Below are 20523 nucleotides of genomic sequence, written 5' to 3'. Positions count from 1 at the left end.
TAAGAAGATCGCTGTCTTTAATTTTGAATGTTGCTTCCAAGAGTCTTTCTTGAGCCTTGCATGACTGAAATCTACTTTGAATTGCAGGACAAGGCGTGGTGTTGGAGCGTTCTCCCTACAGTGACTTTGTGTTTTTGGATGCCATGTTTAAACAAGGCTATATCCACAAACGCTGTAAGTTACTTGCATGCAAAAATGAAGTTATTTTGCCATAATCTCATCAAGAAGTGTGGTAGGTTTTTTTATTATATATATTTTTTTGTATGAAAGAAAAAATAACCTGCTGGGAAGATTGACCTCTGTAAATATTTGTAGTTGTTCACGAGGTACTTGGCATTTTGGTGTTCCTTACGTTGAAGACCAACCTCAACGCATGCTACTTGCCAGTCTTTCTTCAAGGCTTCAGTTCTGCATATATGTTAAAGAACATACATTCTTTATATTGCTTACTTGTGTGACTTGTAGTGACATGAGTGTTGCTTTCCCTCCTTGGCATTTTGAGAGGCTGTCTCTAAACAATAGAGAAAACCTATGTTTCTCTAAGCTGAAGTCAGAAATAAATTCTCCTTTTGATGTAACAGGTATGTTAGAGATTGTTAGATCTCAGTCCTTGTAGCTCCTTAGTTTACTTTCTGATTCCTGAAGGTTTTTATTTTTCCTAATCCTGAAGACTTTCTGAATCCTATTTGAGGAAAAGCCTACTGTTAAGCTTGGTATATCAAACAATAAGAGGAGGCTACAAATCAGGATATGATTTATTTGTAAATAAAGTGTGTTTACTAAACAAAAAACAACACTGAAGAAACAGTTACAGATTCTTTATTTACTTGATGTTAAAATTTTATGCTGTTACTTTGTTTATCATTTGGGTTAAGTTTTACTGCCACTAAGTTTCATTGTATTTGACTTTGCTTTTCATACAGGTCTTGCTCACTACAAGGAGATCAAAGAGATCGGCACCAGTGAATTCCTACCACCTCATTTAGTCATTTATTTAGATGTACCTGTTCCAGAAGTGCAGAAGAGGCTTCAGGAGAAAGGAGAGGTAATTTTCACCTTTGCCACTATCATTGCCTGCTAGTGTCTGTTGCAGTCATGCCCTTGTGCTTGAGTCCCATGGGATCTGCTGCAGAATTCCACTTCTCAGAAGCTTTTAGTCCTCTTAGGTGTAAGAACTATGTGTTGGTGATAACTGTGTGGGTATTCTGATATGCCTGCTCTTAAAAAAAAAAAAAAAAAAAAAAAAGAAAGGAAAACCCAATTTTTTTCTCGATTTCACTTGTGTAAATTCACTTCTGTAAAAATTGATCAGCTCTTAAAAATCTTAATATATTATTCTCTTAATAGTACTTGTCTCATTGTATCAGCATACTGGATTTCTGATCAAAGACTATTTCAGTAGTTCAGTAAAGCTGGAGAGTGTTTCTGTATAAAGACTAAGCTAGGTTTTTGGTTTGGAGTTTTGTCTTCAGCCTCTTGTGATATTTGCACGTGTTTGTTCTCAGATGCATTATGAAGATTAAATGATGTTTACCTTATCCCTTATTGAAAGGCTGTCGGAAACTGTATTCAAGTGAATTATTTAACTGTGGATAGCCTGCTATATTAAATGACAGCTTTGATTTATTAGAAAAAACATTTTCAGATCACTTGGTGATGCCTGCTTCTTGAAGCAGGCGTGTGCATGTTGGTGTGCTGGGGTAAGTCAGTAGCGTTTTGTTTCCTGAGCAGCTCCCAGCTCAGTTAAGAGGGAGGCTGGTCACTGCCAAAGGGAAGCGCCTTCAGAGCTCTAAGTTGAAAGCTGCTGTGCTGCTTCGTCATCTGTGTGGCCCAAATTGCCTTGTCTACTGTTCAAGTGACTCCCCTTCTGCCCTCTGGCAGTTTAGGCACTGACGGAATGCTTCTCTACCCTTTAATGAACAAGATGCTTTTGTATGGGAAAACCATAGATCTCTTTGTTTTAGTAGCTTCAGTTACAAAATGAGAAACTTCTTAATGTATTGTGGGAACCTCTGAGTTCTTTGCCCCATGAGCAAAAATATCAGTGACATTTTTGAGATCTTTTGGCAGGAATTGCTGATGTGGCAGAACTTCCTTGGGGCAGTGGTACTGCTGAGCATTGTAGTGCCTATTTGGGGGTGATAGTTTGGGGAATTCTGGGTTCTTGGTGCATGGAGTGCTTGTGGTTGGTATCAAGCACGGTTATTGCAGGGTGCTAGAAAAAGAAAAGCCCCCCAGTGGGTGCAGCTAGCAGGTATGAAATCCCTGAAATCCCAAAGAAAGATAGGGGAGTAGATGGTTGCCCATGCACTTTTCTGAAACCAGAAGAAGAGGATCCATGTTGCCTGAGTCTGCATTTCCAGCAGGAGGACCAATCTTCTCATTTTTTCTGTGTGACTGTATAAAACTTCCTTGTTAACAAGGTTTAATCATTCCTTGGGAAGTTAATCTTTTTGAGGCTGTTGATGCAAACTTGGTTCATGCAAACTTGGGGAAAATGAGAATTCCCATAAACTGAGATAAGCTTTTTATTTTGTTTTTCCATCCTTCTTTTGAACCTTCATTTCCCTGTCTTTCTAGATTCATTAGCATATCAGAAGGATCTTATTCACAACTAATAATTAAAACCATGGAGATAGCAGTACAGGGTAAAGCAGTGATTGATGCAGACTGCTACTTATTCTTTGGGAAACTCTAGGTGTTTCTAAACACTATTCTTAAAATGCTCCAGATGTCATAATTCTTGAAACTCTCATTAATGCCTGTGTGGTTCACTGGATATTTCTCTGCTAATACAAGAGCAGAGCCCACGATAGATTGTGTAACAGCAACTTCTCCTTAGACTGCTGTACAGGTGCGTGGGGGAGAAACCAAACTTCACAACACTGTTCTTCTGTTTTGTTTTGTTTTTTAGCCTTACGAGAGAAAGGTGTCTCCTCAGTATCTGCAGAACATTGAGGATGCTTACAAGAAAACCTTCTTACCAGAGATCAGGTTAGCAAAAAAAAACTGTTCTGTCCTTTGAATCTTCAATTAAAATGTGCAAATCTTAAAAGTTTTACTAAGAGAAGCAAATAAAACACGTCATGTGAGAAATCCTCCTTCTTATATATAGTACAATGAATGCTGTAATGATTGCATCCATGGCATAATATCTGTGTGTACTTGTGTATAGTTAGGTACCTCTTGCATCTGAGAAGCTTGATGCTAGTATTACAATGTTGGAATACTATAAATGAAGTCTTTTTAGGTGTGAGCTTTATGGAAGTTTCTTGACTCGTAAAGAGATTCAGAGTGGGAGAAGTGTATGTAATGGTAAATCAATTTTTTTTTTTTTAATTTAGCTAATGAGTCATGATCTGCAGTACTGTTTTTCATCCTTCTGTCTTGGGGAGTTACAGGTTCAGTGTTGTGGAATCATACAGGGAAGCTTTCAGGGTGGAGTCATACAGGGAAGTTAGTTCATCAGTTATCAGTTATTATCAGTTGTGGAATCATACAGGGAAGTTATTTCTTTGCAGCACAGCCAGGGATCTGGTCTGTTTGCTTTGCAAAACCCAGTTCTGTCTCTGTCTCCCTCTTCTGACAGTGCTCTGCATGGGATTGGCTTTGGCCCCTTTGCTGCCCTTGTTAGCTCAAAGCAGGGCATGGAGTGCTTTCTTGGGGGGATGATGCCCAAAGTGCTGAAGTTACAGCTGTACATGTTTGTGTTTGTATGACTTGAGGAGGGCGTGTTGCAATGCAAGCTTTTCTCAGGCTTCTTAGGAGGGGAAAAGTCACAGGTGTTCAGACTTCCCACAGAACTCCTCTCAGTTGTCACAGCTTAGGCTAGTTTCTTCATAGCGATACAGAGGAAGAGGAAAAAGTCTTCAGGTAAGGGCTTCTTCTATTTCTCTAGTTCTGTTTCTCTACCTTTTGAGGCACGCTCTTTACAGCCAGCAGAGGATTCGATGGACTTGTTAGCATTGTTAGATAAAGGTTGCACTGCTGCCTGCTTTTAGAGACTGAAGATGCTCGTCTCTGGCCTTCGGGCTTTTTCTAGTTGGGAAGCAAGCATGTGTTACCTTGAGACTATAATAGTTAGCCAGCTGTCCCAATTCTTACAGAAGAACTCAATCAAAAATCAAATTGTCTTAAAAATATAAAAGCATATGAACATAAACAATCTGGGTCCCTCAAACAAATTCCTTTCTGGAAGGAAAGCTGTTAAAAGTCAGAGACAGGCCTACTTTCACATCAACACAATCTCTACTTGTGCAGGATTTGGCTTGTGCATGAAGTTGATTGTTAAGTTTCATTTATTTAAGTCAGAATAGATCTTTGGGAATACTGTAGCTTGCTTGCTTCCTTCTTGCTTTCTTGCTTCAGCTTCCAAGGTAGATCGGTGTAATTATGCTGTCAGCAATTGAACTGAGTGACTTAACATCGAGCCTGTTATTCATACAGGGCAGAAGTTGTTGGTGCAGTGTACGGTCAGCTGCCTCTGAGTGCATCCCCCACAGACTAGTGGCTTGCACACTGCTGTCTGCAGGAAATGGGAGGCTTGTGACAGAGAGGGAGGGTGGGAAACCATGGGACTGTCATCCCCCCGAGGGCAGAATTGGTTTGAATTTACTGGAGAGGAGGAAAATGCTGCTTATCCTTTGGATCAGAAAATATACTGTGTTGTTCAGTGAGGCTAAATCCTAGCCTAGCTGGTCCTGCTGTGATTTCAACTCTTTCCCCTTTGTCTGTACATGGTCAGTACACTTGTTAAGCAAACACCCTCTGCTTGGCATCCTCATCAGCGCGCGGGCTCACAATGGCTTGTCAGATCAATCTGCCTGCTCAGGTCTGAAGGAGGACGTCTCCGTCCCCTTGATGTGGAGGAGTTCTAAATGTGCGAAACTTCAGCTTTGCACTTCTCTGGACCTTGCTGAGAGCTCGCAGATAGCTTAAGCCTCTGCAGATTTATCCTATATTTAACTGTTTGCTGGCTCATGGAGAGATGCGTTGGACTATAGTCAAGCTGGGCTGTTGGTCTATAAGCACACTAAGTTTTTAACTTCTGTTTCTCAGGAATGACCAATACTTGGTCCAAACAGGCTAAGAGGAGTTATTTCCATAACAGACTGTTGGACAAACTCCTGGCCTGCATCCATTCTGTGTTCAAGCTCATGTTTGCTTTTCTTCTGTTTTTCTTGAAAATGTAATCTACAAGAAAAATTACCTAGTTTGTTACTTTGCAAAATTCCAGTTCTCTTACTCTGTTTATCTGGAACATTTTTGTGCTGACCTTAGTGATCTCTTTTACACTGAATATTTGGTTATCACAGAATTTATGCTTCCTTTCTGGTCTGACGTGTTTGTTAATGTCTTCGTCTCCCTTTTATTTATTTATTTTGGAAGTGATTTGTGAGCCCGATGCTGTGTGACAGGTGCTGTTTTGTGACTGTAAACAGACTGCTTTTTGTATTTTGTTTGACTTTCTTTTCTGGCCCAAAGTGTCTGATTACTAACGTTATCTTTCGTATCCAATCGTGCTTCCACTGAGCAGCTGTTTTCTCTTAATGAAAGCCCTAATAATCTGCAGAGTATCAAGCAATTTGATCTGCCCTGTTAATGCAATTGCCAGTGTAAGGCTCTGGTGAAGTCCAGCCTCCTCCTCTGATTAGTGACAGCTGAAATTGAAGATGCACGTATGCATCCTAGCCAGTCTCATCAGCTCCCTTTGAAAGCAGAACGTTTTTCTTCTTTCTGTGACTGAAGGATTGTGTGAGGCCTTCTGCTTTTTTTTCCCCCTCCCCTTAAGTTGAGGAAAAAACTCTCTAAGTAGTTCCCCTGTTGAGAGCACCAGTTAAATGGCTGACCCCATAAGAGCTTAGGGGTTCACAGGAGTAAAAGGTGCTTTATAAAGGAAGGTTTTTTTTAACCAGAGCTGTTCTGATTGAGCAGTGATAATGCAGACTAGAAACTAGCTCAGACTGTTGCAGTTTTAAGTTATTTTGTTAATGTGTTTACTTTCAGCAGCAATATTTAGACTTCCATTCCAGTCTTAATATTTATTAGTGTAAGGTGGTTGTGATAAGTAAAAAAGTCTATAAAGTCTTTTCCATGCTCTTTAGCTTTGCTGTGTATAATTTGATATACCATACCTATTTGGCTTCCATTTTATTTTATCTTCAAGGAGAATTTAAGGAACAGTTATTCAGGATGGCTGAGGCAGGCTTGGGAATGACTGCCACAAAGGGTTGTGTGTATTCAGTAGTGAAACATGTTCCTAAAGGAGCTCCTGTTGTGCTGCAAGTGACTTTTCTATGAAGTTTGCTTTATAAATAGGAAAGCAATCTTGTTACTAGGACGTTGTTAGCCATTTTCTATGTTTTGTTTTTTTTTTTTTTTTTCTAATAGCAGATACTGCTACCTGTGTTGCATTGGTTCAGTTAGCTCAGTATTAATAAATAATGATAAAATAATGTATTGCTTTCCTAAAGCTTAATATGTACGTTAATACTCGTGGTTGTAAAATGAAACATCTACTGAAGCTTTGGGTTAAACTAAGGTTTTGTACAGACAGGGCAATTGTAATTGAGGGAACTGTCCACATTAGTAAAATGGAAACAAACTCTTAGGTGAGACACTTCCATTTTTTTTTTTATTTAATGAAGTAAAACTCTGCAGTTTTTCATGGGTCACTTGCACTTTAAAAGCAATTTTGTTTGCTTCTAAACCAGGAAAAACCAGGAAAGAAACAACTTACAGATATAATAGGAATTTTATTGCGAGGACTCTACGTATTTGGGGGAAAGTGGAACTAGTGGATCTGCTTTTATTATTTTTTGCCTTGGAACCTCATTTTGTTGTAGAGGTGAGAGGCTGGTAAGAGCAGTTGTGTCCTGTGAGTTCAGTTTTTTTTCTTCTTTTCTGCAGTGAGACCAGTGAAGTTCTGCAGTACACAGCAAGTGACGCAGAGGATGTGGAGAAGGTAAGAGTTTGCTGCATGTTGGTTGTTGTTTTGTTTTTGTTTTTAAACTTCTAAGACTGAAACATGAAGAGAAAACTTTTTTCTAGATAACCAGCTTAGTTAACTACTTAATGCAAGTAGTGTTTGCTGCTATGGCAGGATCTGTGCTGGGACTACACTATAATATTTTGATGAAAGATTGCAGTTTTGTCAGGAGGCTGACACACATCCCCCAGGATACCTGGGGGTATCCTTTTGGCAGGATACCTGGCTGGCTGAGCAAGCAAGATTGATGTGACTTATTGCTGGTGTTTCCACACTTGGTTTGTTTTTCCAAGCAAATCTTGTGAGGGCAGTAGAAACTGTATTTTCAGAGTCTGTGCTGGGCTGTGCAGTATTTGGCTGTTCAGTCATCCCTGTTTGAAGTGACTGGAAGCACGGGCAGGGATCTGCATAGCTCAGTTTGGGAACTAAAGGCATTAACCAAGAGGTAGGTCACCCCCAGCATTCAACTGAAGCTCTTCCTACAATTGTAAGGGCTTCTATCGGCTTTTGACAGCATGTAGCTTCCTATGATCCAGGTTGTGGTGCACAGGTTCCTATGCAATAAAGTAGCTGTTGTTTTTTTTCTAAAAGCTGATAATTATTTGATTGTCATAACTTGATAACTAGAGCTGTTAACAGCTTTGAACACCTGAGTTATTCATCTGTATTGACTAGCATGTGGTATCTAAACTGCAATTTCTTCTCTAAAGGGTTTTTGCTAGATATGTTAACCCTGGACCAAGACAGATAAATTGCTGTCTCATTGCTAGAAATAAGCCATCTCTGACTGACTTTCATGCCTGCCCTGCATTGGAGCATAGAGTTATTGTTGCTGACTTGCATTTTTGCTCCTTGAGCCAGATGGCAAAGCTTAATCCTAGGAGCTAGAAACTGTTAAATCTCTTGGATCTTTGAGTTTAGTTTGTGTTGTTGGAGATGATGAGTTAGATTAGTTGAAGCCTGCTCTAAACATATCTCCTTCAGGCTGTTTTTGTTCAGAAGTGCAAAGTAGACTTTAGTTGGCCCAGTCTGTTACAATAGCCTGTGCCTAATATCCTCATATTCCTATGCAAAAAGTTTGTGTAAAGCAGGACATATTGGTGAGGACTCTCCTATTCTTAAAATTTGAAGCCCCTTTAGTCACATTACCATACATTTCTTTCATTGCCTTTTAGTTCTCTTTATCATAGAATGATTTTGCCCTGTTGTGACTGGGTTTCCAAACTCATACGATCGATAGTAAAGGTTACCACTGTTAACCAGGAGACGTTTGGAGCAGTTTAAGTTTATACTCAAGGGTTGGTGGCTTCAGGTAAGAAAGAGTTCACTGTGAAAACACGCTTCAGATAGGCAACTTCAGCATCCCAGGAAACATGTTCTCTAACATGTTCCTAGGTTTGTGGTTTTTTTTTTTTTTTTTTTTTTTTTTAGGGCCAGAATTAGAGAAATAAGAGCATGATTTTTTTTTTTTTTTTTTTTTTTTTTTTTTTTTTTTGAAAAAAGAAGAGTTCAGCATTTGGATGAGAATCTTGAGCAATTATTGCTGGCTTTTCAGGATGTTATAAAAAGAAGGATAACATGGTTCAAGAGTTGGAAGAGGGTAGCCAGATTTGGGAGAAGTAAGAGGAAGAATTGGAGTTTGTGTTATTTGTGTGTTTTCTTCTATTTGTTTCTCTCTGAGCATTTCTTCGAGTTGTCAGAACAAAGCCATTTGTTTCCTCCCTAGATTCTGTAGTAAAACCCATTGCTAGAGACTTTATTTTAATCCTGTAAATCAGGGTTTAAAGTCAGTCTAAAGCTCTTACAGCTCTAGTAGAGAGTCTACCAAGCTCAACAGTCTTGTTATCATTATGCATAACCAGGATGCACACTGATGACCCTCTTCTTAATTGGGTTGGACAAATCTGGACTAGAGGAAGGATTATTGTTTTGAAGTCAAAGTACAAGATGGTATCGTGTTTTCATTGGTAAAATGTTAGCTATAGAAACTAGTGTTCTTTCCACGTGTAAGAAAGAATAAAGTTGTTTTCCCCTTCTCTTTGGACTCAGTTTACCTTTGAAATGAAGTAATTGATATTTGGAAACATGGGGATGGCAGGAGGGAAGTGGTTTTGGTTTTTGGGGTGTTTGTGTGTGCGCAGCTGTTTTCTGTTAATGGATAGTGATGTTTAACTTAGCCAGATTCAATTTACAGCTTCTTTACTCTGCAGTTTGGCAGCTTAATTTTTTGACATCGTAGCTTGTCTTTTTAGTTGTTTATAGCAAACATGCAACTCAGAAATGACTTGTACTTCCGAAGTCTCACTTAAAAAGGTTGGTTGGGGCTTCATATTGTAATTAATGTTGGTTTTAATGGCTAAAGTTATTTGTAAGTGCTGAAGTGAGCTTGGTTAGGGTGTTTCAGACTGCTTTTACTCAAAGATAAAACCGAGAGCAAGAAGTTGGCTAGTATTTTTATTAAAGGAAACAAAAATAAATTACTAACTCCAGAAAGTTTTTCTGGGGAGGGAGTTGTTTTTTTCCTTTTGTGCTTTTTATTCTTTTGCTTTTAAAAGGGTGGCAGCAGAATGGTAGGAATTTGCAAACTTAACTGAAACTGTTTCAATTTGTTTGTGATTGTGAATAGCATTTTGTATTGTGTTTCTCCTTTTATTATTATTCACTGTCCCCATTTCGTGTACATTGGAGAGGATGATGAAGATAGGAGGCTGCTGACACACCAGCTTTGTACCACATCCTTTGCCAGTGTGGAAGTGAAGGCTTCAGAACAAGCTTACATTAAATTTTTGGTGGTAGATGCTGTGCATGGGTTGAGCTTCTTCCTACAAGCTGTAGTCTGAGCTCCCGGGGTTGTATCCTGCGTTGCTCTCTGTGCCCTGTCTCTTGCTTGGAGAAGAAGCCTGCGAGGAAGGAGTTTAGGAAAATTCATCTGACAAAGTGACCCATATGCGGGTATGGTGTCTTTGTCCTTATAAATGATATGAGTAAGAACAGCATTGCCTTCTGATCCCCAGTTAGTTCTTTCAACAACAGAACTCACCAGATCACCGTGAAACAAGCTTAGAAGTTGTAAGCTGTTTGTATTGGCTTAGTTGCACAGATTATGGAAAGGGGTCTCATTATTGAAAACAGTTTTTTCTAAATCCTACCGTGCTCTGCACTCTATTAAGAACTGATCTCTCTTGGACATTATTACATGTTACGTTGCTTGGTCAGCTTTAAATCACAGATTTGCTGCTCATTCCCAAGAGGTGCAGGTGCATCCCTTGTGAATTCAAGAAGCTGCTCTTCTAGCCTGGTTGGAAGGGTCGGGGCTGATACCATTGTTAACGAGTTGCTGGTAAAGATCTCTTCTATTATGGTAAGGAGAGAGTGCAAAACTAATTTGGGTACTGACTTCTCTTTTCCCCTCCACATAGTCTGAGCACTATTGTTAGCAACTCTATTATTAGTCCTGTCATCAGCCGTAGCGGGGAGTTTGCAAAGCTTTGCCATGGAGTAGGAAAGTAATTGCTTTTGTGTATTCAATGGGAAGTATGTTGGAGGTTTGACTTTTAAATGAAGAATAATGGATATTTGAACTAACTTACCATATATCTGTTTCCCGTTCATTTGTAAAAAATGTTAATCTTGTGACATCACAGCAGTTTGGTATGAATGTTTTCTTAGTACAGTTTTGAAAACTTTTCTGAGTGTCTGGGGAGCTGTTTTCTCCAGTGTTTGTTTTTTGAGGATTCTCCAACAGGTGAATGTCATCAGCTCTCTTGCTTAATCTGAAAAACTGGTTTCCTGTGCTCTTGCCTACAGTATCTCACTTGCCAAATTTGCTTATTTGTAAGAGGTCAAAAATGGTTACCCAGCATCTAAACTTGCTTGAAGTTTTAAATGTCCTTTGCTGCCATATGTCAACCGTATTTTTTAAAGTATTTAATCAGCTAATTTAGTCTTCAGCAAATATAAAGGCCTCAAGGAAAACGATCATTCAGTTAATCATATAGCTAAGCTGCTACTTCTTACCATAAAAATGTAATACTGGTAACAGAGTGGACCTTTTTGGTGGAGACTGCTTTGTAATAGCATGTTTTTATTACTCTTCGAGTGGTAATGAATGGGATTTAGAGTTTGCTCTAATTGCAGGAAATAGATTACCATGGATTTAACATACAGTGAAGAATAAAAGCATTTTTCAATTTATTATTCTATCACTTCGTTACTGGCATCTGCTTCCTTGTTGTCTGTGGATAAACAATGTGTCATCAGGATTTTGGTCCTGACCTCAATAGCTTTATCCTTTCCTTCTGGAAAAGGCATCTGTGAAGTAGATTTTGGAGTTGCAGTGATCCCTTCCTTCCCAGCTTGCTTTAAGGTGTTACACCCACCTCGTACACATTAAATGCATGCTCCTGACATTGGTTTGGGTTTCCTTCATAGCCACTCAGTCGTGTGCAATGACCTCAGGCTTGTGTTAAGCAATCACCCAGTGGACCAGCAAAGATGTGTTTTCTGATGGAGCCAGCTGGTAAATGAAGCTCAAATCGGGGACTGATAGGTCTGGGTGATACTAAAGGATGTTAAAGGAGTGACGGGCTGGGGTGGTGTTACCAGTTTGAATGGTTCTTGGTGCCAAGCTGTGAGTTTTGCCTTTGTTTTCTGCTCAGGGCACAAGCACGCATGGGTAGGCTTTCATGTCCGATCAAATTGGGAGCCTTTGGATTTCTGTCATTGCTACAACTTTACAAGTGTGAGAGTATTCTAGCCTGAAATATGCCTTGATTTGTTATGTGAACCACACAGCAGCACCAAGGGACAACTGCCACCACGCTTTGTGGCATTGTTCCTCAGCATTTCTCTGCTGGTAGATGACTGTGCCTTTTTGAAAGAGACTTCCTACGTAATATCAAACATGATAATGGCTTTTATTTGCAACTAAAAGAGTTAAATTCAGACTCATTTTCATTCCCTCCTTGTTCCGACTTAGGGGTGGGCTCGTGTGTCTTTTTCTCCTTCCTTTCAGCCTCCTCAGCAGGCCGAGGGAAAGAGTCTTACACCATCTAGGTGTAAGAACTTGGAAACGCAGCACCTCTCAGCCTACTTATCCCTTGCCATCCTCTGCTCACCAAGGAGCTTTAGAGCTGGCCCCCAAATATCTGTCCAGCACTTCATGGCAGGGCTGCCACCTCCAGAAATGGGACTGGAAGATCATTGCTCAAAACATCCGTGGTAATGCAGCTTTAGCAGTGAACCCTTTCTGCTGGGTGACTTCAGAACGTGTCCCGATCATTTCATTGACCGGGGGTGGCTGCTTTCTTTTTTCTTTTTCTAAATGGAGAATGGACACTTTGATCAGGCCACCTGTTAATGTAATTTTGTCCTCTAATTTCAGGTAGTTGAAGACATTGAGTACCTGAAGTTCAACAAGGGGCCATGGCTGGAACAAGATGATGTTTCTTTCCATCACCTGAGACTTTAGTAAGTATGATGTTTTCCGGTAACAGAATATTGCGTAGCATTGGATCTCTGGGAGAACTGTTAAAGCCTTGACTTTTTAAGGTATGTTTCTATTTGCACTGTGATTTTTTTTGTCATGTCAGTAACAACAGCAAGCTTTGGTAATATGGGTACTTGCTGTTGTAATATGGGTGTGGAGTTCTGCAGCTGCTAACAATTAATCAGGTGAGAGACTCCAGACAAATCCCATTCTGTTAATGAAGCATAAGAATCAGAATCATTTAGGTTGAAAAAAATCTGAAAAAACACTATCAAGCCTGCTACTAAACCATCCACATGCCTCTTAAATACCACCAGGGATGGGGACTCCATCACTTCCATGGGCAGCCTGTTCCAGTGCCCAGCCATGCTTTTCATGAAGAAACTGTGCCTGTCATTCAGTCTAAACTTCCCCTGGCACAACTGGAGGCAGTTTCCTTGTGTCCCATCACTTGTCACCTGAGAAAAGAGACTGACACCCTCCTCTCTGCAGCCTCCTTTCAGGTAGCTGTAGAGAGTGATGGGGTCTCCCCCTGCCTCCTTTTCTCCAGACTAAACAGCCCCAGTTCCCTCAGCTGCTCCTCACAAGCACTGTTCCCTAGTCCCTTCACCAGCTTCCTTGCTCTTATCTGCACACGTTTGAGCAACTCAGTATCTCCTGTAGTGAGGGGCCCAAATCTGAGCACAGCATTCAAGGTATGGTCTCACAGTGCTGCATACAAGGGGACAATCTCTTCCCTACTCCTGCTGGCTGCACTGTTTCTGATGCAGACCAGGCTGCCATTGGTGTTCTTGGCCACCTGGGCACGCTGCTGGCTCATGTTCATCCTTTTCTGCTGGGCAGCCTTCCAGCCCCTCTCCCCGGAGCCAACACTGCTGCATGGAGTTGATGTGACCCAAGCACAGGACCTGGCACTTAGCGGCTGAATGTCTTGCAGCTGGGCTCAGCACATTGCTCCAGCCTATCCAGGTCCCTCTGCAAAGCCTTCCCACCCTCAAGCAGATCAGCAGCCCCACCTAACTTGGTATCACCTGCAGACTTACTGAGGGTGCAGTCGAGACTGGCCACCAACTGGATTTAACTCCATTCGTGGTGACCCTTCGGGCCCAGCCATCCAGCCAGCTTTTTGTGCAGCAAGCAGTACCTCCACCCGAGCCATGATAAGCCAGTTTCTCCAGGCATTTCCAAAATGTCATGACCTGTGGCTCTTACTTTTGGGAATGTATTTAGTGAACGTTTCTGTTCCTGGCTCGTGGCAGTATACAGACAGGCATGCAGTTTTAAAACAGCATTTATACAATTGGCATGGTGGTTTCTCTGCTGCTCTGGCAGCACGAAATCCTTTGACAAAGCTTGTTGACAGAGCAACCTTGTAGCAAGTTTTATACGTGGTGCTGTTTAGATTGGCTGTGTTTAAAGTGTTTTTCTAAACCTAATTTCTTAGCTGTCTGCTTCTAAATATCTTCCCAGCAGTCAAGAAGCTGGCTGAACAGAGTGTAGGGGGAAAAGGAAACAGGCAAACTTGGATGATTGCTCAATAAGTGTGGGGTTTTTTCTCCTTTTGCCAGACTCCCAGTAAATAATCCTATATTGAAGCTTTAATCCTGATTCACAAAATGAGACGTTGCAGTTTTGTCATTCATTCTCTATAATAACAAGGAGAATTGTTAAATGTAACGGTTTAAGGGTATTCTGGGTGTGTTTTTTTTTTTTTCTAAGAATCCTTGTCTCTTTAATTGGATGTGAAGAGATCAAACTCAGCGGAAAGCGCCTTGCTGGAATAAAAACAAACTTTTGATAAAAGCAATTCTTGCCAAGTACACCATGATTATTTGTATTCCAGTTCAGCTGTGGAGTGCTACTGGTGAGGTTGCATGTGTCCTGACTGCTGAAAAATTTGCCCTCCAAACTCTAAAGAATGCGAAATAAATCACTGACATGTATGTAAAGAAGTGAGATTGCAGCCCTACACTTCTATACATGTGTTACACATAAAGCAGCAGGACTGCCACTCCTAAGTCACACTGATGAATAAAATGTTCTCTGGATAATCACATACAAAAAGAAAATCTACACTTGTAAGAGTATTGATAGGTTTAACCTTGCACTGAAGTGGGACAAGCTTCCCGTTTTGCAGAACTTCATCATTAGACTGCATGTACAGGTAGCAAGGTCAGAATAGTTACTACATTTTTAAAACAAAGCTTCAGATCTCTGTTCTTGTCATATTAATTTCAGGTTCTCTCATCGGTTAGTAGGAAGACAAGGAATTTTTTTTAATGAATCACTTCCCAGCTGGATGCCCCAGCGTGTCCCGGGGCCTGGGGATGCTCCTCCCCGGGGGCAGCGCTCTGCACCTCTCCTGGTTGAACTTCTGAATTTTAGTATTTATTGTGACAGAGGCGCTGGAATAATAAGTTAAGCCTTTTTTTAAACAAGCTTCTGTGGGAAAGAATCCCATGAACTTTCACTTTTCTGTTCTGTTCCTTCAAATGCCTTCTAATATTAGCGGTAATGCTGTGCCTTTTGTATGGCCCTTCTCTCAAAGGGTGAAGGTAGGTTGTAGAAGAGCAATGTTGGGTGGCATCTAAGAGAAACAAGTCAGGATTTGGCAACTTTTTACCGAAGAAAAGTTTTCTATATATAGTAATTAAAGAAAAGCATCTGGTCGCTTGGATCCTGTGGAACTATGAAAATAAGACTTCCTTTCAAATAAGAAAATACAGTTAAGTTGCTGTTTTTCTTATAGTTTCACACCGGTACAGTTATTAAGAAAGGATTATTGTTAATTGCAGAGTGTAGGAGGGAGTTAAAGTAAAGCACACAATTAAAGAGTGCTGTATTAAGATATTGTGTGAAATTTGTACTTTGTAACTGTAGAAAGGAATAAATAGCATTGCCGAAGGACTTAATTTTTCATTCAACCCTGGATGATGGTGAGAGGGTTTCCTTTACAAGGCTTGTCATTGCAGATAATACTAAATTATTTCTTTTAAAGGTGGTGTGTGGCTATCTTACTAAAATCTCACAATGCAACACACGTAATTTAAATGTTCAAGCGCTTTGAGTTTTGCTGTTTCCACTTGCCTTCAGAATACCATTGTCAAGATCGTGTTCATATGCAGAGATCTGATCAAAGTGCTCTGTGTTTGCTTTGTTCCTTTGGTGTTGGGGTATCAGGACATTGATCGAATGCGTGACAACAGGTCCTGTGCCAGTTTTGTGCCCACACCTTGTTCAGCTGAGCAGGAAATAGCAAACACCTTCTAACCTTACATTCAAAGCTACACTTCTTTTTTTTTAATATTTTCTCATGCTAACTCTACAAGTGTGGGGTAGACGTGAGAGTTAAAGCTGATAGTTTCCTATTTTTTTCCCTAATATCAAACAGAAAAGAGCTTGTGGTACTCTGCCTTCACCAGACTTCCAGATGTCCTGTGCCTACATGAATATTTCCCATTTCAAGGAGGCTTTTACTGCGCTGTGTGTCCCCAGTGGGCTGCAGGTCCTGCACGCCAGCACATGCTGCCCTCTCGCGGGTGTTTCTGTTAGGCTGCAGCAGGGATTTGGCTGCGATTTGGGAAATCATGGATTGCGAAACCAGCAATCCAGCACTTTGCACAGCCTGCTTGTTCTGGCTTGGGCTGTTTCAGCCCTGGTGCTGGAGGGGCAGCTGCTGGCTTGTTCCCTGGCTCTGGGGATGCCTTCCACCTCTTCACCTTCAGCTCGCACCACGCCTCTGGGAAAGGAAGGGGAATGCTGGGCAGGTGAGGATAACTATTCTGTTGTATGTATATAGGGCCCAACACCTGGAAACCCCAGCAGCGCCTCTGACTGCTTTCATAATGCAAAAACTAAGCTAATCAAACCAGCGGGCCGCACCCATACAAAATCAGCTGCGTTACAACATCTTTTATCTCCTCGCCTTGCCCTCAAGTCTCTCTCCCTTGCCCTAATAGAAAGCAGTTTGATCGTGGGATCGAGCCATGTCTTGGTAAAAGGTTAGAAACATATTTGCCTGCGTGGAAGCTGGAGGGTTCTCCCAGAGGATGCTCTCCGCATCTCTCCTCCCTCCCCAGCCTTCGAGTCAAGCAGAAATAGTTCTGCTGGCTTTTTGCAATAGCTCGGTGCGTTCCCATGTTGCTGCCGCGCTGTCTCAAGCAGGTTTTTAGCTGTGCCCTTCCCAGCAAAACTGCGTGACTGCGTGATGCATTGTGTAATGTCATGTTTTGGAGCAAAGAGCTGTAGTTTGTGTAATGTCACCTGGGTTAATTCACCAGCAGGTGGGGGAAACATGCTGCATTTGGCTTGTTTTGGTGTACGAGTCCTCAGTCAAATCTGTTGCATCGCCGCAGCTGCTTCAGACTTTGCTGTAGCAGAATGTGTATTTTTACGGGCATGTCTTTGGCTTTTTCAGCCTCCACTACTTCCATTAAAAAAAAAAAAATCAACATCTTTTGTATCCTAAAGAAAGGGGTTCTGTTTTCATCTGGAAACAACCTAGCCATGAAACAGTTTGCCACTGTCATACGTTCAATTTTGTTCATAACTTACTATTCGTGTGCCACATACCCTGTATGGTAAATCATCCGATATTGTGTTTGGCAGTACATCAGGATGTATTCTGAGGTTGTTACTGATGGATCTTGTATGAGCAGTAATTGGTGATTTTTTTTAAGTTGTGTTTCTTTAAACTCTTGTAGCTGTTGCTGAACCCGGGGCATAGCTCCTGTTCCCTTTCTTTTCATTTTGCTCTGATTAAATGAAATCTTGCAAAGCAGCAGCATGGGAGCAAATGAGGGAAAGCGACTCCTCAGCTCTATTTTGCAGTCTAATAAAGCACACTTAGCAAAGGAAAGACATGTCCGTGGTCGAACGTGTCTGATTTCAAACAGCAGGACTAGAAGTGCTTGTAAGAGGTGTACTGGGCTTATTCTTCAAACTCTTTGTCACGGAGATTCCAAAAATCTCACTAAGCATCTGTTGTAAAACTTCTGGCACTACTGAAAAGTGCTTCCTTAGCACCTTTCTCCTTCCTTGCTTCCATCGAAACAGCTCTCTTTCGTCAGTTCCTCCTCGTGGCAGCTTTTTATAGGTTTGAAGAGTTGTTTTTGCACCTTCTCACCTCTTGCAGACCTGCTTTTCTTGGAAAGCTCGTCTTTACTTTCTTGGCAAGGGCGATGAGTGTCTGTTGCTCACCAGAGGAGTGGCCACGGTTCACCTTGGGCACGGCGTGCTTGAGCTGCCTAACCAAACAGTGGAGCTCAAGGCTGCCTGACTGAAGGTCTGGATTGAATGGGTAAGGAGGAAATGAGGGGCAATGGGACACACATCATGGGGAGAACCAGCCATTTGTTGTCCCGTGTGCCTGCTGAATGAGCAGGTGAGTGCAGTATGAGATGGACATGAAACCCTGATCACAGTCTCTCTCACCCAGCCTTGTGTGCCCGTGGCATGAGTCAGGAGGGTTTCTCCTTTCCCCTGCTCTCACAAGTATGGGCAAAATCGTGAGTGCAGCTCAATCCCACGTGTCGTACCCTGCCCGCTGGAGGCAGGGAAGCCAACCGCAGCAGAAGGTGAGAAGCCCTGGCCGAGGTAAGAAGGGCGTGAATAGCAAAGGAATGAATGCCACCCACTCCTTCAGGTTCTTCCCAGCCAGTTATTGTGTTCCGGGCTGGAAGCTGATTGCAAGGTGTGCAAGAAGACTTTCTCTCTTTTCCAGCGGGATCCACCTGCTGTTTCTCAAGTTACTTCCACATAAAAGCATAGAATTTAACTTGGGATGCTTTTGTGTTGCTGGCCCTAAGCCTTTTAGGCCGGTGAGAGCTTTTAGGTAGGAAGTGTGGTTTTCTAATCCTGTGTATTGTCCCTTTGGTTTTTGCATTGACGCCAACATCAGTTGTTGAGGAGTCACGGTTCAGGCTATTGAAGACAGGTTTTTTGTTTGGTTCGTTGTGTTGTTTCTTTTCCTTTAGCAAATGTCTTCATGTGGTAGGCAGTCCTGGGACTTTGTTGTTTTATACAGAGGAGGAAACAAAAAGCTAAGGTCATGGGAACAGAAATTCTAGAAAGTATGTCCAGCTGACGTAAGAGCTGCATTAACAGGACAGCTTGCAGCACTTTCTTGTCATCAGGTTTCTGCTAGTGCCCTGAAAAACATGTGTATCCTTGTTGCAAGCTGCCTTTAAGGGAAATCAAACCTAGCACTCTGAAAAGAGGCAGGTATGTCAGTCCCAATTGCTCAGTTCCTGCTCATGCACGTCGCCTTGGCCATAATGTGCAAAGTAGGTGTAGTGAGAGGCTTTTGGGGACGAGGAGAGAGCTACCCACTACTGTAGCATAGCTGCAAGTGTGATCCCTATGTAGTTACGTGAAGAGCTGTAGCTAATAGGATCCTGGACCATAGCAGTGGTGAGCTAGAGTCTAGTGTTCCTACAGCGTGAGGACTGTGCAGTCCCTTGCATGTTTTCAGTTACGTTTTTAATGCCTCACAATCTCACGGGTGGTAAAACACGCTCTGGGTAGCTTTGTTACTGCATTTTGAGAGAGCTGCTTTGAGAAAATACGGTTAAGTGCCTCCCTACAATAAATCGTGGTAATTTTGTACTGGGGGAGAGAGGGGAAAAAAAAACTCAGGAAACTTAATAGGTGCCTTTAAATGCTTCCTGCCAAGCAGTGAATTAGTTCTGGCAAGCAAATGTGGTTTTGTGGTTAAAGACATTGTTGTGGCAGGTGTCTTTGGGTGGTGCTTTTATTTAGTATTCCAAATTATTTCTTAAGGCAGAAAGCAGAGGTGAACCTGGAGAAGCCATCTTCGGCAGCATTAGGTTTGCATGTTGTTGTTGTTGAGCATTTTTTTTGGAGGCAGTGGGTATAAGAGAAGCAGGTTTTCCGTCATGGCACTAACTAAAATAAATTGTGCCTGGGAATTGTCCTCTAAAATTGCCATTCGGCTGAGATTCCTGAAGGAGTGGATTAGCTGCAGACTGGTTGACTGCCGGACTTGCTTTGTGTATGTCAAATTATATTTTACTTATGCCCAGACAGATTTTTATCTGCATTCTCCTACAGACTTGTCGGGTCCAGAACATCCTCTGCTACTAGGTGGAGAGCTGAATCTCCTGCTTCTGTGGGACACTGGTGTGGGAAGAAGGGACAGAGGTGTTTATTTACTGAGAAATCAGTGGATATTCCACTGGCTGTGCTGCTAAGCCTGAGTTCAGCAAGGTATTTAAACATTCAGCAAGGTGTTTAAACAAGTAATCCTCTTCGACTCAAAAATCTTAGCTCACTGTCCTGCCTGCTGCTCGTCTCTGCTCTCTGCACGGTGAGACGGGGATGAAAGCTTGTGCTCAGTTGGAGGATGGACTGCACCTAAGGAATGACTGATACCTGAAGGGCTGCTTTCCACCAGGCTCTCTTAGTTTTACCTGGTTTAATTAGTGGTGGGTATGAGATGGAGCAGGTGCAGAGATGCTTTTCACAGAGTATGCATGGATTCAGAAATAAACCCAGCTACATCATCAGATCACTGTTTTGGGCAAGTTTTTCCATCTCAGCCCAGTTATTCAAGCCCTCCTGGAGTGGGAGGGTGGGGAGTGGTCTGCAGGAGGGCCAGCACTCACATGGCATGGAAACAGCTCCTGCTGCCTTTGCGAGGAGGCAAAGGAGGGCTCGTTTTCCTGGCTGTCAGCACATGAACGCTGTGGGGTTTGTCAGCTTTGGTTTTCTTGTTCAGCTGAGGGTTCCTGCTGTTTGTTTGTGACAGCAAGCTTCGTCTCACGGGTGCAGTCCCTTTGTGCAGGGCAGATTTGGGACAACTTATATTGCAAGATGAGCCTCATTGCATCTGCCATTTGACTGTTTGTCTCACAGAACAGAGCCACAGATCTCAAGAACACTTACGGATGCTGTGTGTCATTCCACAGTCTTCTAAGTAAACTTGTAGTGCTTCTGCTTTTCCTTTTTTCCTTTTTTTTTTTTTTTTTTTTTCTTTTTCCCAGATGGTTAGAAAATACTTGGGTTAATATTTGTGAAGGCAAATGCT

At 41.9% G+C, this 20523-nt stretch overlaps 1 protein-coding gene across 1 annotated transcript in view; it reads left to right on the top strand.

Annotated features, from left to right (window-relative positions):
• NDUFA10 (NADH:ubiquinone oxidoreductase subunit A10) overlaps positions 1-20523 on the top strand; it is a 38705-nt gene that overhangs the window by 3601 nt on the left and 14581 nt on the right. Inside the window, exons 4-8 of the mRNA XM_084289032.1 lie at positions 88-174; positions 924-1045; positions 2915-2994; positions 6910-6964; positions 12372-12457. Coding sequence (XP_084145158.1) covers positions 88-174; positions 924-1045; positions 2915-2994; positions 6910-6964; positions 12372-12457 — 430 coding nt within the window. The remainder of the gene's footprint in view (positions 1-87; positions 175-923; positions 1046-2914; positions 2995-6909; positions 6965-12371; positions 12458-20523) is intronic.

The sequence above is a fragment of the Netta rufina genome (genome assembly GCF_964035555.1).
Source record: "Netta rufina genome assembly, chromosome: 6".
In the NCBI taxonomy this organism is placed as follows: domain Eukaryota; kingdom Metazoa; phylum Chordata; class Aves; order Anseriformes; family Anatidae; genus Netta; species Netta rufina.
This window is presented reverse-complemented; position numbering and strand designations above follow the sequence as displayed.